Source organism: Triturus cristatus, chromosome 1_2 (assembly GCF_964204655.1).
Source record: "Triturus cristatus chromosome 1_2, aTriCri1.1, whole genome shotgun sequence".
Taxonomy (NCBI): Eukaryota; Metazoa; Chordata; class Amphibia; order Caudata; family Salamandridae; genus Triturus; species Triturus cristatus.
In genome coordinates, this window is record NC_140580.1 from 399,644,233 (window position 1) to 399,665,424 (window position 21,192).

General features: G+C 43.2%; 1 protein-coding gene across 2 annotated transcripts in view; it reads left to right on the plus strand.

Annotated features, from left to right (window-relative positions):
* The window catches only part of PAPSS2 (3'-phosphoadenosine 5'-phosphosulfate synthase 2), a 194,225-nt gene extending 174,968 nt beyond the window's left edge, over nt 1-19,257 (plus strand). For both annotated transcript variants that reach the window (XM_085605564.1, XM_085605556.1), the window contains 2 exons: nt 5,808-6,037; nt 17,271-19,257. In XM_085605564.1, coding sequence (XP_085461690.1) covers nt 5,808-6,037; nt 17,271-17,412 — 372 coding nt within the window. In that variant the 3' untranslated portion in view covers nt 17,413-19,257. The remainder of the gene's footprint in view (nt 1-5,807; nt 6,038-17,270) is intronic.
* Nucleotides 19,258-21,192: the final 1,935 nt, after the last annotated feature.

Below are 21,192 nucleotides of genomic sequence, written 5' to 3' on the forward strand. Positions count from 1 at the left end.
GCAGTTAAAGCCTTCACATGCTCAGGGCTGTTAGGTGCCCCCCCACGTGGGGGAAAGCGGAAGCGCCACTGTCCCCCTAGCGCCGAACACGCCGCCACGGACTGCGACGGGGGTCAGACCCCCCCCATCCTCCCAGGTGCCGACGACAACAGCCCCAGCGGGACCGAGGCCCGGACGTGCAACTGGGGCGGGGGTCCCACACTGCTCATGGCAGCATGGTGAGAGGGGGGGGGTTAGCCATTAGAGGTGTTGGGCTCACCTCAACTCAGGGTCAACACAACCTCTGAAACTCGGAGAGGTAACCCGCAGCAGCTGGTCCGCATGCCCCCCCCGCACAGCGCCGCCACACCGAGCATCCACCCCACAAGGGGAACATGAAACAACTCCCACACCGCTCAATGCCCACTCGCCAAATACCAACGCAAAGAAATGCAGGGGTCAACAACTGAACCAGTGCCAGCTCAGGCGCCCCACCGCATGCCCCGAGGGAACAAAGGGTGGCAATCGATTTAGCGACAAACAGGCAGAGTGGCACCCTTATAGCGGGGGGACTCACTGCGAGATGCCCTGCAGGCACCCACGAACGCGAAGATGCGTTGCTCACGACGATAAATCATGACGCCAGACAACCAGTCGAGACGGCGTGTCAAAGGCGGGACGGGCAGCGGACAAGAGGCTGCTCAGTGGGCGGGGGACAGTATATGTACCCCTGTCCCCCCTCCCACTACCGGAAGTGGCCAGCCGGAAGTCTTCCCTGGACCCCGGCCCAGGGAAACTAGGAGGCCGACTCCAGTGCCTTTCTGTGGCACTAAGGCGGCCGCCCTATTGAGGGGCCACTGCGTGGCCCCTCGGGCAGCCTTGACAGTACTGCTGCCAGTCCCTTGCTGTTTTCCGCACCCGGCGGTGTAATAATACTATCTGGAGTGATAATGTACACACTTATTTCATGAACGTTTGGGCCTTTTTCATCAGTTTGTAAACTAAAATCTATTGCCCAAAACACTTCTCCTTTTTAAATCTCAGCTGGATGATTTCAACATGTAGGCTACAGAGATGTACAAGAGGCACACTAACCGACTTAGCTAGCTAACAAATGAGGAAATAAAGTCAGCATCTGTTTTCTTATGATTACTTAAATGAGGTTGCGCTGGAAATGTAGGGCTGAAGATGGCTGCTAGTAGCCATGCATTACTCCCTCCTCTCTTTCCAGTTTCAGAAGCTGCGTCCTACACCATGTCCCGCCCAGCTCTCATAATATTGCGTCAGGCTGTGTAAGATGGCTGCCAGGCAGTGAGGAGTGAGCGGTGTAGCTGAGGGCACTGCCAGGTAGGACCTGACTCGCAACTTCTGAAATCTCACCCAAGTGTCTGGCGTTGGCATTGCAGCTGGGCTTCCATGCTTTTTTGGTACACTATAGTTCTTTTAGGGAAAATAAGCCCAATATTTTGAAAATATTGGGCTTTCTTATACTGCAATGTTGTCTGTTATTATAAAGTGGTTTGAGAAGTGCTTTATCCGTCCTGACTTTTGCTCTTTGAGAGGGACTAGTTGATTTAGGCAGAGTTTAGGACAGCCAACAGTGAGAATGTCACAGGCGATGCTATAAAATGCACTGTGCATGCAACATTCGTAACTGGAAGGGAAAGCCCTTGGAACTAGCTATTAGCTACTACCGGTGTTTCAACAGATGCAAACAAGGGCCAGAATATTGCACGAGGTATAAGAGTCCTACATCTCAAAGGTGCAGTAAAGGGGGTAATGGGAAATTAACCTAGGAATATATTGTGATGCAAACGTGAATAAAGCAAAGAGACCCAATGTATTGTTAGTATGCCTTTTTCTTTGTTAACAGCATTAAAGTCAGATAGCACCCCAAGTGCAATGTGTGACAATATGAACATCACGACTCTTTGCACTACTAAAGATTTTCAAATGAGTACACCCCAGGGTGACTCCATTTCATCAATACAGAAATGATTGCTTTTGATGACGCTACACACTGGAATTCATCAAGATTTGAACTTGAAGACCAAAGGTGCTGTGTGTCCTTATTTTGAGTTGCTTGTAGACATGTTGTACATGATAGTGACAGGAACAGAAGGAGGCAATTTGCATAAGAAAAAACTGCATAACTGCACACCCCTGAGAGATTGTGTCACAAATATAGCAAGAGAGAACCATAATTTCACGCCATTAGGATCACATAAGTAATACTCAAAATAAATCTAACCTTTAAATATGATTTTTCGCTTTATTTGTTTTTGTTTAAGGTTTGTGCCAAGAATTTTGTGCTCTTGCTCCTTATTTTGCAACTTTATGAATTGAAAGTTTTCTATTGTCCTTTGCGCAATAGTAAGTTTATTTTCTTATGCAGTTACTCCAGCAAAGCAAATGAATGCACAGGAGATCACAAATTGGCAAAACACAATCAAATATCCAACGTAACATTCACTTATCCTAAATCAAAGGGAGTAGAACATTTTGAGGAAACCCTTTGTCTTTTCGAAATAACCACGGATCTGATTGGCCGATACAGTTACAGGCCACTCTTCCAAGCAGTGGTTAATTTGTAAAAAATATAAGTGCCAGGGCTCTTGGCAGGAGGCAGCTTGCACCAGCCCATTCCTCCGGTTAGCGCCGCCTCAAACAGAACCAACTACTAACCATGAAAGTGGGAACAGGATGTGGCATAATGGCTAGAGCTGCTGACTTCGGAGCTGGGGCATCAGGTTCGAGTCTCTGCATCACCTCAACTTCCTGCGAATCTGGGCAAATTGCTTAACCACCCATGCCTACCAAAAATGAATGTGTCCTCAACTGGTGCTCATGAACAGCACCGGTGTTGATGATAAAGTGCCGGTGCTGAGCACCCGAAACCACCAGCTCAAATTAAGCACCGCTTCTGAGTGAAAGCAGACACCTGGAAGATTGAGGCATGCGGGGTAGCCGAGCTCGGATAAGACATAAAGACAGGGACGTGGAAGAATTACACTAGATCCCACAATTATTGTTCTATGTACATTAGGCATATGTAGATACAGATCATGTTTGTGCATAGGGCTTACAATATTACTACTTGACTGTGCTCTACAGTGCCTGGTACTCACGACCATTTGGACTGTGAGTGAGCACAAGTATCCATTCTTTGGTCTAGATCAGGAGAAAAATAAAGTTTCTATGATCACTCTAGAATTGTATTTTTTCATTTTATTTATAAAACATAATTATGTAGCGTGGACCTAACCAGATGGGCAATAGAAACTTTATATTCAACAGCAAAAACAAGACAATCCTATATTATTACTAATATAGCCTTATAGCCTGTCATAGCGGGCTATACCGGCTATTAAAGGCCCTGCTCCAGCGTTAAAGGCCCGAGCCGAAGGCGAGGGACTTCAACAAGGGAGCGTGACTTTAATAGCCGGTACAGCCCAGCTACGAAGGGCAATAAAGCTATTAGAACATTCTGCCACTAGAGGGCAGAAGGTTCCAATAAATAAAACAAAGGCCTCTCGGAGTTTGAGGGGTTTAAATTCCCTCTGGCTCGGAGGCCTTTGAAAACAACATTGGAATGTTGCTTTGCGGGCCTTTACCGGCCCGTAAAAGCATGGAGCATTCTATTGTCTTCAATGGAGCTCCCAACATTCCAATGTTATAATACTGAATGAAGAACTTTGGACATGGTCGAAAAAGCGGAATTCGGAAGGTAGTGGATATAAAGTAATGAGTGATGTAGTCTAAATTCTTTGCCCCTTTGACAGGGCGTGCGGCCACACTTAGAATAGCGGTCAGTGGCACTACCGGAGTTTTCCATAGCCCGCAAAGTAAGGAGAGGACAAGTGCTTTCACAGTGGTCCTGAAATCTTCATGCAGTTTGGATATTCATGGACAATTTTCACCACTTTTGTTTTTTGGAGTTCTATATAGCGCAAATTCGACCCGTATTAGCGCACTTTACATGCGCACCAGTTACGTTACAGACGGACACAATAATTTTTGTTAGGCACAGGGAGATTACGTGATTTGCCCAGAATCACAGGATGTTGAGCATCCTGGCCGAGACACCACCTGGTTCCCCAGCTTCGATGTTGATCGCTATAGCCATTAGGCCACATCCTCTCCCCACTTGTGTGAATAGGGAGGTGTTTAGAAGTGAAAGTTGCACAGTGAAGAAATCAGGAATTGCAGGTTGACAGAATTCTAAGTTATAGTTTGAAATCAAGGAAAACAGCTTAATGACCTTGTGTTGTAACTTATCCTCCTGAAAATATTAGTGGGAAGGCAGTCATCCCTTCCCTTACTCAGGGAAGATAATGGAAAACAGGTTTAGATTTTTTTTTCTGAATTCTCATGACCCAGAGAGGGAGAGGGTATCCAATACCTCAAGAGAGCTCTACAGAGGTGTACCAAGAATTGTGTGACCAGGGTTAACACATGATGCACTTTCCCTCACCTCTGCCACCACAGCTGATGTTCTGGTAGCATATAGTATGGAATGAAAATAATAGGATTTATATTGTTATCTTATCACAAAAATAAAAAAACCTCAAATCCTGCTTGGCAAAAAAGATTACGTTTAGAATAAGATTTCAGTACCTTTTTTCTATGTGGAATGATATTCATGATTAAAAGGATAAAATCGACAGGGACTCCCTGATCAGAGGTGACTGCTTATCTTAAGTAACACAAACACTTTGTGAGGCAGCCATTAGCATAAGGAGGGGTTTTACTAGCACTGTTTGTAGATCTTTCTGAAAAGATGGTTTTTGGTGTCCAGATGTACACTGCACTGAAAGTGATATAGGTGTCTGCATTTATCACAGAGAAACACAAACCAACCTCCTTTGGAGTCTGAATTACCTGGAAGAAAACTTGAACTCCGGCAATAGGTGTAGATTGGTTGCATGAAGGTTGTTGTAGTTTGTGCCTTTTTATCACTACAGCATACGAGGTAGCGTCGGCCTGGATAGACTAACAGCATGTCCTCACGGTGACCAGAAATTCCTGATCAGGAAGCCGATCTACAAAGAGCCACATATGAGCCTGACAAAGAGGGTTTTGTCGAAACACCTGTTGGATGTTTTGTCCCCCTTTCCCTCCCCACCTTGCGTGCCATGAGCGCTCAGAGACCACCCTCAGACTGCACTATTTATTCGCGGCTGGCATCTACGCGGGGGCGAGCGGGTGCGCAGAAATATTTTCATTTTTTTATAAACCTTGCCTTAACCGACGTCCTCCGCTCTGGACCTCTTCCCAACCGGACCTCTTCTCAACTGAATGCTGCAGTGCGGGCACCAATCTTGCCGCTGCTCTCATGCTGTGAGAGCAGCTCCCTGACTGGAGGGAGCGACCTAACTTCCTGCTCCCAAAGACACTGGAGCCCTGCCCTTATTCTGACCCAGCTGTCAAAAGAGAGCTGGGTTAGAGATTTCAAAGTACGCATGTCTGGCTGGCCGTCGCAAGACATGCGCACTTTGGAAAGTGTAAACACAGCCCACCCTCCTCCCTGTTGCTGTCATTCAGCAGCAGCAGCCCCGTCAGGCCGGGAGGATGAAAAATAAAATGGTAAAATATTACCATTTTCTATTTCATCTTTGGGGGTAATCTTAAGTGGGGCAACGCTCCTCCTCTCCAAAGGAGGAGCCTCCCTTGGCACTATCACTATACAAAAACAATGAATAAAACTAAAGTACATGTTCACTGACGAGATGCATGATCCATGTGGGCAAATATACCAATTTGATGATTTCTGTGAAGAGATTGGCCAAGAGGTTTGTTTCATTAGACATGTTGTTCTATCTTTGCAGGTTCAGTGGCACTGCAGGACTCGAATGATTGCTGGTGCTAACTTCTACATTGTGGGGCGGGACCCTGCAGGCATGCCCCATCCCGAGACTAAGCAAGACTTGTACGAGCCCACACATGGCGCAAAGGTACTCGGCATGGCACCTGGCTTAACTTCTGTGGAAATCATTCCTTTCCGAGTTGCTGCTTACAACACAGTCAAGAAAGCCATGGATTTTTATGACAAAGAAAGGTAATCATTTCAACTATTGGTCCAACACATTTCAGTGGTAATTCATAGGTACATAAATATGTTTTAAGAATTGTGGCAATGCAAAAACGCGAACATTGGCCTGCTTAATCCGGTTCCAATGCCCTCCAATAGATGTGTGCAAAGTTAGCGCAACGGTACATCTTCCCACATACTACCCATGTGGTTAGATTGACTTAAAAATGCGGAAGACTTCCTGTTAATTCCCATAGTGTGAGTACCTCCTATTGTGGCTCTTTCCATCCAGTTTGGTCTTCTCGCTCTTGTAAGGGACAGAGTTACCATCTCTGTGGCACTGTGGCTTAGTCGTCTTCCTTGAGTGAGTGACATTGATTGTTCTTTTTGCATTGATTGTAAGCATGCATACAGCACAAATCATCTTGGCGCTACAGCTAAATGAGAGTGAGAAAAAGAAACCATGGGGATAGAAATGAAAGAGCACACAAGAGAAACGGGTCCTTCCAGAGAAGATGAGATTGATTTCTTCTATGCAGAAAACCATCTGCTGTTTCACCTCAAGCGGCTTCAGGAGGCCCAGCTGCAACTTTTCATAATAGGATGCCAAAGATGATTTCATTGTTTTTGACATTTCAATCATTGTTTTTGACATTTCAATCCTGCATGGACTGAATCCTAATGTTTTATCCTCAGAACCCTGAGTTTATGTAAAACTTGTGTCACTGGTCCATGCAGCTGACCAAAAACGTGCCTGCTGCTTTTCAACCACTTTCACAGATATTTGCATTACTCCGATCCCTCACGCCAGAAGTTATTGGCGTTATTAATAACTCGCAGTAGTATTATACAAGAATTTAATTTTGTTGATTTCTATGGCTTCCTTTATGGCTCAAGCAGAAAAGATGGCAAATACAAAACAGATTAGGTACTTTTTACAACCTACACACCGTTCTGCTTCTTTGGCCATATCCCCAAGCACTCTCGCGTTCTCTCACGTTTCCTGTCAGCTGCTGGATCTTCATTGGTTATCCATCAAGAAACTTACCAAATTTAAAGCCCTTTGTTTCACCTATGGAATTTTGAAACACGTAGGTGCTTGGTCAGTCCAAGCTACTTATCTAGAGCTTTGCATTCACCAAACCAGAGATTAGCTTGGGTACCCATGGTTTAATCATGTTAGAGAGGGAGGCTGATCCTTTTAACATCTGTGCCCTAAGATATGGACCACTCCTCCCTCGCATCCATGCCTCAGCCTTTCAGAAGAGATTTTTTGTAAACAACTCAAGACCTGGTTTGTCTACCGCATGCTCAGTTTTGGTGATGAGGGTCTTCTTCGGTAGTGCTTGGAAGTCCTTTTTGGGTAGCCCTTTCCAAATCGTTAAAATAGAATACTGGATATCGAGGCAGGCCCTGTGCTGGAGAGCTGAGACAGATATCACTTGTGTCCATTACCAGTTATGTTAGCCAAGCAGTTTTGTAGCATTCATGTGTAGAGCATAGTTTTGTAGAGTCCTATGGCTTAATGAAGCAGTAAAATGCTCCCAGATTGTTCTTTCTCAAGAAGCACTACCAACCATCCGCCACCCAGTTCCTTAAGTAATCATGAGTTACACCTTCTATGTAACTTCATTAAAAGCTCACTTCAACAGGACCTTAAACATGGCTTTGTTAGTTTGTCATTGCAATTCAATGTAGGTTGCGTAGGTTATTTGGAAGTGGGGGTTCACAAGCCTTTCTTTTTCAAACCTTTGTACCCAAATCAAAATCATACCAACTTTCAATGGTGCAAACAGTTGCGTAGCGTGGATTGCCATCGCCCGGGGCAAGGCAAGTATTGGTGGCGCAATCTGCGCCCCTAAGAATTTTGCACCCGTACAACTGCCCCTTTGCCCTGCCCACGCTACGTCACTGGGTGCAAAGTCTACGATGGGTAGAATATTAGTTCTGTTTGATGTGGTATGAAAACTCTATAGCTGTTCGAAATAAATAGCCTCTATGGGTCAATAGTTTGTCCATGCATATTAGTATTTTGAGTTACTATTACTTCATTTTTTTAAGTCTCACCTAGCGTCGCAGCGCATGCGTTGCTCGCTCTGCGAGATATATTGTCGTCGGGTTGCTTTTGGAAGTGGGGTTGGTGACCGCCCTGTCTCCCTTAGGCCCCACCAACCCAGACTGGACTCGTCGTCTGTTGCTCGTCATGCGCGCTGCTTCTCTTCACTTCTCCCGAGGCGATGGGCGTGTCGGCACTTGTTCTTTTTCTCCCAGAGCCTTCGAGGCATGATTCTTTTTGTGAGACCTGCTCCTCACCTGGGAAAACCATCCTGGCTGCCAGCCGCCTGAAACCGGAGATGAGATGCCCAATTAATGCCGCGTCTGTCTTGTAACCATTCACACTCGGCGGTTGCGTGCGTGTGCGAGGCGCCCTCCGCAGGACGCCGTACCACCTTGTGGGGAAGCTTGGCTTGCGCTGGCAGGGGTTAATTTCCATTCGTTTTTTTAAAGGTAGGTCGGGGGCCACGTGGTGTGGCGGGATTAACCTATTTCCGTGTAAATGCGGGCTGCGTATGTGTGTGTCCATCGCCACCGGCCACAGGGGCCCTTCTATGCAAAGATGTGACATTCTTGTGTTAATCATCCAGATGGAGGCACCTGTGGGGCGGCTGCTAGGGCTTAATGAGTGAGGAGCTGGCAGCCAGGTCATGGTTAGCAATTAGTTTTAGCCCTGGCATTCAGCTGTCAGTCATCGAGGATGAGAAGGACCGTGTGTCCGGCTTAGAGGGATGCTGTAGAGTGGCAAGTGGAATGTGCCTGCTAAAAATACCCTCTGTATTGTGTACAACAATTGCCCTGGGTGTAAGTTTTCAGTCAGCATGTGCGCCAAATCCTAGAGTAGACAAAACAAACTTGCGTTTTGGGAAGGTGCTTGTGGAGGTTTGAAGGGCAGCAGTGGTGCAGCGCAACCTCAGGAATGAAATGACGTGCTGTCGTTGATATCTTTATATTTTATGAGTAGACTTGTGATAATATAAATAGACAATAGTCTGCCTTCCGTGCCTGGTTATCGGATGCATTATGTCTAAGTGCAGTCATTGATTGCGCCATGTTTCCGTAAGTCATGTATCGTGCTACTTGTACCACCAAGCCTCAAATTCTTATTTATTGGGGATTATTTATACACAACTCTTCACCGTCACAATATTGGGTGTCACCTTAATTGTGTGTATGCATGCGGGCGTGTGCACCTTTGTGGGCCTGCACATGTGTATCTGTGTGTCCATGCATGTGAGCATGCATTTTGGTGTGTTTACTTGTGTGTGCATGTGTCTAAGCCTCTAAGTCTTTGCTTGTGTGTGCGTGTTTGTGCCTCTGTGTCTATGTGTGCATTCATGGCAGTGTGTTTGTACTATCACACAGTGCACTGGAACTGCTTCCTGCCCATGTAGAGCGGGTTCACCATGGTTGCACAGTTATACAGTTACATCGCTAGTAAAGTAGAAAGAAGACACCGGATCTACTCTGTTTATTGCCAGAGCATGGACAACACCTGAGTCGTGATGATGATGATGGAAGCGAAGGAACCTCATACAGTCCTCTTCAAAAGAAGAGCAACCTAGATGTCCTCCTGACCCCAAATATTGCTAAATATTAAAAGAAAAATGTTGGAGTCACCAAAACTAAGAAGAACTAAAGGTACATCCAACTTATGTTTCAAAACGTAGACTTGACATTCAGCTTTGGCCAGGGCCTGGCCCACTCCGTGGGCCCCCTACCCCTGCTATGCACATGTGTTGGGTTAGCCACAGGGCAAACTACCCATATGTGGCCAACCCACCACACACACACTCACCCCCACCCACCCTTTTATAAATGATTTTCCAAACCTGCAAAATTCTTGCAGGAGTCAGCACGGCCCCTGTGCTGCCGTGGGATTAGAGACCAGGGCAGTCCCACTGGCTCCTGTGAGAGTCCCATGGGATTGCGGCAATCCATTTTATTTATTTGGCCCCAGGGTGGATGCCTCTAGAATCCCCCCCAATAAGGTCCAGGGAGTCAGGATACCCATACCCTGCTACTTACACCTTATTTTTACTTAATTTCCAGGACACATAAAAAAAAGGCATTGTCATTTACAATGCCAATAGCTGACACTCTCGCAAATGCGCGACCTGTTGCATTGCAAATGCTTGTTTTAATTGCTTCTGTCTCAGTACTTTGGAAATGTATCTGGACAGTGCACATTACATTTAAACAGTCTAGAACTTGCACAAAATACATTTAAAATGGATGCAGACTGTCAATCTCTCTCTCCCTGTGAACTGGGTCACTGACATCAAAAACCAAATACTTTACATGTATACATATCTTATATTGCTGGACATTAGCAAAGAGCGGGATGTAATTCAGCTCGTTTACCTATTTAAGCATAAGGCGAGTTCAGTAGAGTGCAGACATACACATTTGGAAGAGCCTTTTGTCGCTGTACGTATTTATTGAACAGGCCATTGAAGAGATCCCTAGAGCAAGTTTGTATATCTGTTTGTTTTATCAAAAGATACATCTTTCTTTAGTGTTTAAAGCTTAGATGTTTGATTTCGCTTTCAATTTGAGAGGAAGAGAAACGCAGAGACGAGATTCCTGAACTCTAAAAGACCTTCCGCCCATCTGCCTGTTTTAAATGTGGGCACTACAAGGTGGTGGACACAGGCAGAACGGAAATGACATCTGGGATGCGTCATACAATTGGAAAGAAAAGAAGGACTAGTGGAGCAATTGACACGAAACGTCAAGCAGAGTGCAGATTATTTTCTTCTCGAGGCACTGAATGTAAAGACTTGGAGCTGAGATGGAGTCAAATATTTTAAGGTCATAGATCATTTACTCTGAATGTGCTGCAGGCTTTTTACCGTGTTTCTGCCTTTTTACGGCCCTTATTGAGAGGCTCTAAAGAAAACAAACTTCAGAAATCACTCAGCATGCCTATGTATAAAACCAGTCAGTTGCAGAATCGTACAGGCAAAGCGTAGTAATGGAAGAATGCTGTGAAGAGATTTTGTTTGTTTTGTAATATGAATTTAAAAATATTTTCTGCTATTCCTACATATTCCTGCCCACTTGAAAAGCAACATAGTGCAAACTGGAGTGAACGGAAGAGAAGTAGGAGAAACAGTCCTTATATGCAGAAGAGATATACCTGAAACATTAAGATCTCCCAAATCCCAGACTTTGAACTGTCCTTTCTAAAACGAGACCTAATCCCATGTAGCCCAGCCGGATGTTGGATTTATTGTTAATGAGAAGGAGCTCCACCTTATACGGGTCGATTGTTCTACTGAATATCGACCCTAGATATTGTGGTAGTAGAATATCAAGGAGAGAACATTTAGATACAAAATACTGAAAGGTTAAGTGCATATACCTACGTACCTTGTATCATCAGGGCCAGCTCTAGGGCGGTGCGACCGGTGCCACTGCACCGGGTGCTGACTGCGGGTGGGGGTGGCGTATATTATAGTTTTAAAAGGACCTGCTTCTGTGTTCTTTGCCTCCAGCAATTTTCAGCCTACAATAAAAATGTCAAAATGACTCCAGTGATTAATGTTTTTCCTGAAGAGAGAGAGAGGGAGAGAGAGGTCAAGTGGATGTTTTTACTCATCCTAAGGTAGTGCAGAGGGTTAATATGCCCGCTGCAAAGAACGTGTACCATGCAGATCACAAAGTGCATATAATGTAAATAGGTCAGTAGGTTACTGATTTTGTCAGAGAGATCCTTTTGTTACTTGCACTTTATAATTTACAATCCTGATTTAGAACAGTGATCAATTAACTGTTATCAAAGACCTGCATGAAAACTACAAGGTATAGGCTGGAGTGTTATGATTTTTCTCCTGTCTTTCATTATCCTAATGTGGCAAAATACGTTTATTTGGGTAGAAATCAATTCTTATTATTAAATAGAATCCCCAACAATGTTGTCAAATTTTAAATTCTAAGTTCGTGCTTCTCCAGACCAAGCTCTCTTAAACTATGCTGCCTACGAGCATGGATGACCTGTGATCCTACAGCTTGTAGTCCTTTGTCTTATGTAACATTTCATGTACACTGATTTACACACATATGATTGATTTTCTCTGTGTAATTAGTGTGATGTAAAGTGCTCTGACACCCTACACTGGTATGAGTGGTGCTAAAAAACGAATTAAATGCACCTGAGAGAGAGAATGGTTATGGAGACTTGTCGAGTACTGTGAAAGGAGGGTAGTGAGGGAATCCATGGCGGAGGTGGTCATTGGGAGGGCGCCAACAAATATAGTCGCACCGGGCGGCTCCAGCGCTAAAGCCGTCCCTGCTTACCATGTAGGCACATATGTGGAATAAGTTATAGAAAATCTAGACTTACTTATTTAATAATTTATTTCAATATTTTTGCTTCAATATTGTATTCAATCGATATTCTGTGGTCTATATTCAGGGTGCAGACCATAGGGCTCCGTTTGAGGCAGCTTTTGATGAATCAGCAACAGATGAGATCCAGTTCTAATGAGAGGGCTTCACCGGAGACACAAAGAAAATAGGGGCAGACTCCTCAGTCTGCCCCTCTTTTCTTTGGGTCTAAAAATAACTGGGTGTTGTCTGCATACACGGAGAAGGAAGAATACACCCAATGCAGCAAAAAACAAGCATTGACATAGCCAATAGGTCTCGCCTTTGGGACCTTATAAGTGTTTAGCCATGCAACAGTTGCATAACTAAACACTTATAAGGTCGCAAAAGCGAGACCTATTGGCTATGCCGAGCTGCCGTGCGGCCGCGAAAGTGATCGCGATGCGATCAAACATCAAAGCGGCCGTGAAAGTGAAAGTAATCGCGGTAAAAGCAGCGCGCGCGCCCGCGCACATGCACTGTAGGTCTAGGCTGGCCTGGTAGCACTTTTTGAAGCCCTCTCAATAAGTCTCGCCAGACCAGCGCATGCGCTGGGTTAGGCGAGACCTAAAACTGAAGGGTGACGAAGCGGTTGAAAAGCGACGGAGAGGTACAGGTCCCTAGCAATCTCTGACAGAACTACTCTGAAGTCTGATGTCAAAGGGCCTAGCTGAAGCACTTGTAATCCCTCGATGTAAAACAAAATGTAATTCATTTGAGAACCATTTGACCTAAATGCAACTCAAGGAACTGATGGTTGACTGTGTTAAATGACGCCAAAAGACCTAACAAAATCAGCACCCCCCCAACACCACAGTTATACATGGTCATATGCAGTTTATCCAGTACAGAAGTCACCTGTAATTTTGTGGCAAGTCAGGCAGAAAACCTGCCTGATATGAATCAAAAAAGGGACGGCAACTCCACATAAAATGCAATGGTTTAATTCCTCAAGTAATTTAAAGGGCATGGGAACCAGTAAATATAATGAAAATAAGTTTAGTACAATGTATCAAGTAGTAATTTTTTAAAGGGTGGATTTATCTGTTTTCAGATTCCTTAAGACTATATTGTAAGGAGCTGCTGGGTTATTTTGGCATGAGCAGGAATGTGAAGGTGGGCCTGTAGGGTTTGCATTTAGTAACAGTTTCTCAATGTCTCTGGATCTGAGAGGTTGGAATCATTTCGATTCAGACTGAGCAACTTTCTTGTCATTCATGTCCTCATAACAAATATGTGGGGAGCTAACAGTTCTCTGGTGATTTCTTGCATTATCGTACCCACTTTATTGTGGAAATGTTCCACAGAATTCTTCCAATTCTGCCAAAGTTATCAATTTTTTATGCCAAATAGCAGGAACAAGAAACCAAGGGTTTTTAATAATTCAGCCTTCAAATTTTTTGTTGAATAAAACGTTTATTTACTCCAAAGCGATAAGGCTGCAATGCGTTTGCCCTACGAAAAGGTATATATATTTAGATGAAAGAGCATACTCTATCCTCCACTTTACCTTCACCTTCCAGAGCATTATATAGTCCTGTTGAAGTTCAAACTTGAATCTTATATGGTGGAAACTGCAAATGTGTATGCTTCAAGAATTTCAACTTGGCTTTTAATATCAAATGTTCCATATTTTACTCAATTTCTTTATCTAGCTAAGTGGATAAAGTATCATCAGAATTATTTTTCCATGAGCATTTAGCACATTTCCAGAAAGTCTCAGTGAACCTTGCATGATTATTCTAGAAATCTAAAATTTTGAACAGGACAAACTTCCATTCCTGCCATAATAGCAAAATTATTCCCCATGTGTGCATTCTTTCATAATTACTCAAAATTAGATCTAAGGTGGATGCAATACATAAAGTGCACACTCGGGTCAATGGGCTTACAGGAACATTTTGAGAATCCACAGAGTTGTGCTCTATTTTCTAAGGCGAGAATTAAGGAAGATTTTCTATTACAGGCAGCCAGAGAGCGAAGGAAGATTAACTACAAGAAAGCTTCTCTGAAGTTGTACCAATTGGCCCCTTCCATCACTCAGGATGGACATTCCTACTTGGCCACAGGGTCTAACCTCCAACATCGTTTTATTTTAGTGAGGTTTCACTTAAATTACATCTCGCTGATGTTAGGGTAGCCAAATAATGGGGCATATTATCAAGCCAGGCGATAAAATTATCGCCGCTTTAGGGGCAGAAAACTGCCGCTAAAACGGCGATAATGGGCTTGATAATATGCTCTATGGAATTCCAATTGAAGCCCATGTTAGATGTCCTTCACATCTAACATGGACTTCAATTGGAAATCCATAGAGCATATTATCAAGTCCATTATCACCATTATCACTGTGTTGGAGATCTGACGTTTTGGGCTGTCTACCCAAACTCATCGATATATATATTCTTCTGTAGTTTTTATAAGGTGCAAAGGCAAAGATTTATTGTTTTGCTTCTGCGTAAATATAATTTTAGGCAATGTCGGCCAGCTTTATATTTTATCCAATCTATTTGTTTGTTACTCTCTGGCATCATTTCTTTGGTTTTCTCGGTAGTGTAGGAGATCTCTTACTAACAGCCATGTGAGTTAAGGGCAGAATTCTTAATTATTTTAGTACATTTTTATCATGAATTACGAAATGTTTTTGTGGCATGATTCATTAATATTATCTTTTTCGATTCTGTATTTTTTAACTTATGGTTTTAAATTCTTGAAAGTATAAAAATATAATGTATTATTGATCATGTATCTTCTTGCACTTTATATGCTATGTACACATAGCGAAATAAAGAACTTCAACTGACTGACCGAGATCTAAGGTGTGGCTCCATATCATGAGAGGAGTCACCCACACCTTGACTAAGGTTACATGACTCCATGATTCCTAATAAAGTGAATACAGAGGAAATACTTTCATCCTCCAGCCAAACATTAAAATCTCCTAGAACTAAAAGTTCTTTGTATTTAGATGCATTAATTAAAACTATACGATATCCTGTAGTTATGGTTAACTTTGAAGAAAAGTACCTAGTTTATTTCTATTTGATGGTTTATCAATCCATGGGGTTGCCCAGGTATAGAAAGTTTAAGTGAATCTGTATTAAAGACTTCGGATTCAGTAGTATGAGCCCCTTTTTTGCATCTGGCTACGGACACCTTTAACTGTCTGTTGCACGCTAATGTCCTTAATACAGGATCACAGGCCTAGTTAAATTGCCAATTGTTATCCTTTGCGTTTGACCTATATTGTGCCATTGGTAAATGGGCTGCTGGATAATGCAGTTTCTCACATTCATATAGTTATGTCACCATTGTGTGGCTACTTTTGTGTATTACAAGCCAGCCAATCACTTTGGCTTAGCCAATGCTTGTTCAACCCTATGTCAAGTCATCATCACAAGTGGTGATTCAAAAGAAATTAAACGGAGGATCTTTTAGATTTGATGCAGATGTCTTTTGGCTTGTGGATCTGATCCTTGGGTGATGTCACGAGACAGAGGAAAGGGGTGGAGTGGGATTACAGTGTGTTTTTAATAAACTGTTTCCGTTGCTGTATTTTTCCATTGAGACCTGGGGTCGCATCATGAACTTTGTATCCAGGGGTAGAGCAGGGTAGAATGTCTTTTAAATGCAGTCACACTACAGTGCAGACACTAGCTTGTTAACACAAGGAGTGTGTGCATAAGCTTCATAGAGCAGGCCTCAAACATGGAGTACTGATTGCTGCTCAATGTTTCCGTGTTCATGGGCTAACTTGCAGAATTAAAGAGTTGGCACATACATATGATAGACGCACCCTTTTTTTTAACAAGCATTTGCAGTGCAATAGGTCTCACATTTACAAAGGTTTGAGCTATTGGCATTGTAAATGACTATGCCCTCTATTATTTTTTTTAAACATATAAATAAAAGGCATTGTCATTTATAATGGCAATAGCTTGAACTCTTGCAAATGTGAGACCTATTGCATTGCACATGTGTTAGGAGAGAGTTGCCCTGCCTTTCCCTGCCGGCAAGAGCAGGCAGGACTAATCTCTTTAAGAATATGGTGCTCTGAGGCTGTAATGAAAGCCTACCAAGCAACAACACACGTAACAGGGGGTGTCCTCATGGGAGGTTACAAAATAGGAAAAGGTGGTACTAAGGAGGGACTACTAAGCCTATTGACTGATGAAAAGCCACAGTTTACATTGGGCAATGACACAAGCCAATGAAAAAACTGGGCGGAGAGTGGGAGGAGCTTCACGTCTATACCTTAATACAGCATGCCTTGCAGAGCAGCGCATGCGCTGCCTAGGCTTGACCCAAAAACGGGCGCACGGTGTAGTTCTATCCATATGTGCAGATTTGTTATTCCATTCACTAATAAAATAACTCCTGGTGAAAAGCATAAGTTTAAAAAAAAACTGACTCATTCACTAAAATGAAATGCAGCAATAGATGTGTCCTTATGCCGGTCTATCTGAAAAAAGGAACCATTGATTGTGAGAACATTGGAAAAGGTGATAATTCCTCAGCACTTACGTTTTATGGTGAATACATTAGGAGCCAACAGAAAATGAAAAGAAGATCAAAACTGTTTATGGACATTGTTCTTGGGTAAAATGCATTAAAAACCAAACTCTGCACTGTTAAATCATAAAAAACTAGAGCGTTGTTGCGGTTTGAATGTGCGAATATTTGAAAATAGGGCGTTGCGGTGGGGACAACAAAGGGTGGAAGCTCAGCACACAAGTAGTCACTGCAGTGGTCTGAAACGTACAACATGCTAAAGAAATATCACAATAGTTTATGTATTTCAGTATTTATCTATTTCTTTTTCATTTCATCACAGGCACAGTGAATTTGACTTCATCTCAGGAACCCGTATGAGAAAACTGGCGCGTGAAGGTCAATACCCACCTGATGGCTTCATGGCACCCAAAGCTTGGAAAGTCCTAACGGATTACTATTGTTCTTTGGAAAACAGGAATTGATCGTGACGTCGAATTTCCAGGGCTGGATCCTACCTCCTTTCTCTTGCATTAACTGTCCTTGTGGGTCAGCGGAGGAATATAGTTGCAGGTGCACACCGCACAATGTCGATTCTAGTCACTTCTGGAGGTTAAGATCTGGCCCTCAGCCAGTGTCATCTGCTGATCAGTTTTATGTCATTTTTATGTATGTTATGTTGGAAAGTATGTGTATGTTATAGACTGGAAAGGATTTTTCTTTTTTTTTTTTAACTATGGAGAACATATGATATTTTTTACAAAGATCAGGATAAAGGACCTATTAGTTTTGTAAGGAGGCTGCACGTGCACCTGCAGTAGGATTTGTTATTAAATCCACACTGCTAAAAAAGCACACATAATCGCACAAAATAGAAACAAATTTGCATTGGCATTTCCAGTAACATAAAATGGCCCAATGCTTGACATCACATAATACAACGCAGTGTGGGAATAACTCCTATGCCACTGGCGCACACGTTCTCTGACAAAAGTAGTGTGTGGTTAGATGCTGAGAATGTCAATCAAGTTGGATGTCGGTGTACACCAGCACTTTGTTGGCTGGTGTGCACCGGCTCACCAGGATCTGCACGTCTTGAACGCAGGTGGGCAAGCATACAACAGCCGTTCTGCTGAACGCCCTGCCGTTTTCAGCGTTTTATATAAAATTATAGCACTTAATTACTAATTTGTACAATTTGCAGATCAGGGGTGTCAAAACGACCATCCTTTATTCTGTGCCTGACGGCCATTTTGTGTTTTGAAACATTCCACATCAAGGCAAGTGCTCTTCTGACACCTTCTGCCACTGAGTTTCTCCTAATCATGAGTATTTGATGATAGCCCTCAAGGGCAAAGCCCAGACCAGGGTCCCAAGTTTTTCACAATGAATTTTCATGAAGTTATTATGCATACAATATTTTTCTGGGGGGTCTTCTCACCTATTCAGTACTTACAGTGGAAACCTGTCATGGCTCGGCTCTTGAAGCCTGTCCGCGAGCACCCATCGTTTTTGTGAGACGGCTCAAAAGGGCACCTATGCCTTCCGTTATGTAAGTACCAAGTGGCTCTCTGCACCCAGGATTCTTTTTGTGGTGCAGTCATGTTCTGATCATTTCTGGGCTAGCTTAGTCCTATTTTAACGAATGTTTATTTAATAGAAGACGGTTCTCATCCTACAAATGTGAGCACATGCAAAATCCATCAGCAGCATTGAATGCCGAGGAGTGGAACATGAGTGAACATGTAAAAAACATAGAAATAATAATGAAGTTGTGCCTTTGCATGCATTTGGCTCCTCTGGGAGGATGCCGAATAAACGACCAGGCGCCTTTTTTTTAAATATTGTTTACTGGTAGATCAGTTGAACCCGTCTTGGTAATTTAGCTCTAAACAGGGTCGGCTTGCTTTGCTGAAATGAAGGAACCGGAAATTGCTGTCTGATTGTATTGACGACATTTCGCCTTGTAGAAAATTGTCTTTTGCGGCTTTTATTCAAAAATTTTACACTGGGCAAACGTGGGAGAGTTGGGGCTTTTTGCCCATCCGCACTGGTCTCCCCCTCATTTGTTAGTGATGGAACACTGGTGCGGAAATCCACATTTTCCACAGTTGCCCATTGCTACATCTCAGTGTATAAATTCTTCTATTCAAAATACTGTTTTAATTGGCTGTGCTTTGTTTATTCCTGATTAGACTTTTATCAATTACCAAGTGTATTTATTAACAGTAACAGAATGACTTAATTACGTATCTCTTAAAATATATATATATAATATATTATGCTCTATCGATAGTGTTTGGTAATAGAAATAAATATTTCTTTATGCATTTTTTTATGTAGCTATTTCTTTCATATTGGGTCTTGTGTGCATTGATTCTCGTATTACTTGACAATGAAGGTGGGGCACATTAGACACAGATAGTTTCATCCTGTCTTTTCCACATATTCATGCATTGAGGCTTCTGCAAATTTTCAAAACTCTTGTATCTAAGCTGCTAGCTTTTGTAGAATTTCAAGGCAAACCCAAATAAACCGGTCAATCCTGACTTGCAGATGGAATCCAACCAGCATAAGACGAAAAATTGTGACTACCTTCTGCCTTAAAAGGAGCCCTGGGCATATGTTGAATTAGACTAGGAACATTTGTGAAATTCTAGAATCTTGCAACATTTCTCAAAATTACACACTACGCGATTATATATAATACCTCACATTAAATAAAACCTCGCAAGATACCAGCAGGAGTCTATTTCGAACAAAAAATGCTATGCCGAGGAACATTTTCTGCTTGAAGCTGTCTCCTGCCAGTATCTCAGAAGAATGTTTTTTTATTGCAGTGCCTGCTCAGGTAGAAAGCGTGACACAAAATACTGGCAAACTAGACTTCATTACAAAAGCCAGGGTAGGTTTGCAAAAAAGGTTTTCTTATCAGTAGCGGTCTGTCCCCTACCAAAGTAGCGGGGCGGGCCGGAGGAGGGAGCTGGCGGGGTTGGAGGGGGGTCGGGCTGCAAAATAGTAATAATAAAAATAAAAAAACGTACCTGATTGCCGCCGCCCGCTGCATTGCGCTCTTCTGGGCACAGGCTCCCAGAATGCACAGCAGCCAATCCTGACGCTGCATGAAAGCAGCGTCGGGATTGGCCTGAGCGCTGGGACTTTGCGCTCCCACGCAGACTGGGAGCCTTTGCCTGCTTTTTCCAGCCCCAGCAACGCAGTTGGTGGGGCCCCAACGGTGGGGCCTGCCAGGGCCAGGATACCTTCTATATATAGGGTGCCCCTCCAAATGATTCTGACAGAAGACGAGCCTCAACAGCCAAAACTGCTTCAAATAACACGCCATCATCTTAAAAGTAACACAATGGGAACTGAACACAGCAAAATAATCATTTCAAAACAGCAAGCCTGTTTGTTTTTGTACACTAGCAGCAAGGATCAGTGAAGCTGTTCCTACACGATCACGTATCAATATGATAACGAGGCCTGCATATAACAATGTTATACGATGGCTACACGAGTGCAATAGATGCACAGAGATGTGAGCCCCATTCACAAAAAATGAATGACCCCAGAAAGGTATATGTTTGCGAATTACAAAGCTTCGCTCATTTTTTTGTGCTTCACAGGTGATTGGACTAATGCATCCACTCCAGGAATCTGTGTTTGATCTTATAGTTACAGGTTCAAATCACAGCTGTTCAACTCGGCCTTTCATCCGTCCAAAGCCAATACAACAAGTCCCATTGAGTTGGGTTGCAATAAATATCTGCTATTCAGCATTACAATAAATATCTGCTATTCAGCATTGCAATAAATATCTGCTATTCAGCACCAATATACCCAAGGGGTAAACATGCACTTTACATGTATACGTTCTGTTAAGCTTTGGTTTGCATAGTGTCACCAACGCACAACTGCAGATTACCAGTAGCCTTCAGACTACCGTAAATACACAATTACATGTTTCACTCCTTTCTTAGCAGTTTTCCACAGGCCTCTCTTCACCAATGCTAACCAGTAAACTAGAGCTATACGAGGCCACCTTGCATTGCTTGTTAAAATGCATGACGTTCAGGTTTGTGGGTGTTCTCCACACTGGTGATGTCACTTCCTGTGGCATTCCCACGAGAACGTTATTATTCCCTTCCGTGTGCCATTCCTTTCACAATGGGAAATCTAGACAATTCACAGATTCCTGCATTAGTTGTATTTGTACATCTAGATTCTGTGAAATAAGATCAGTCATTTGTGGTGAAGATGATTTT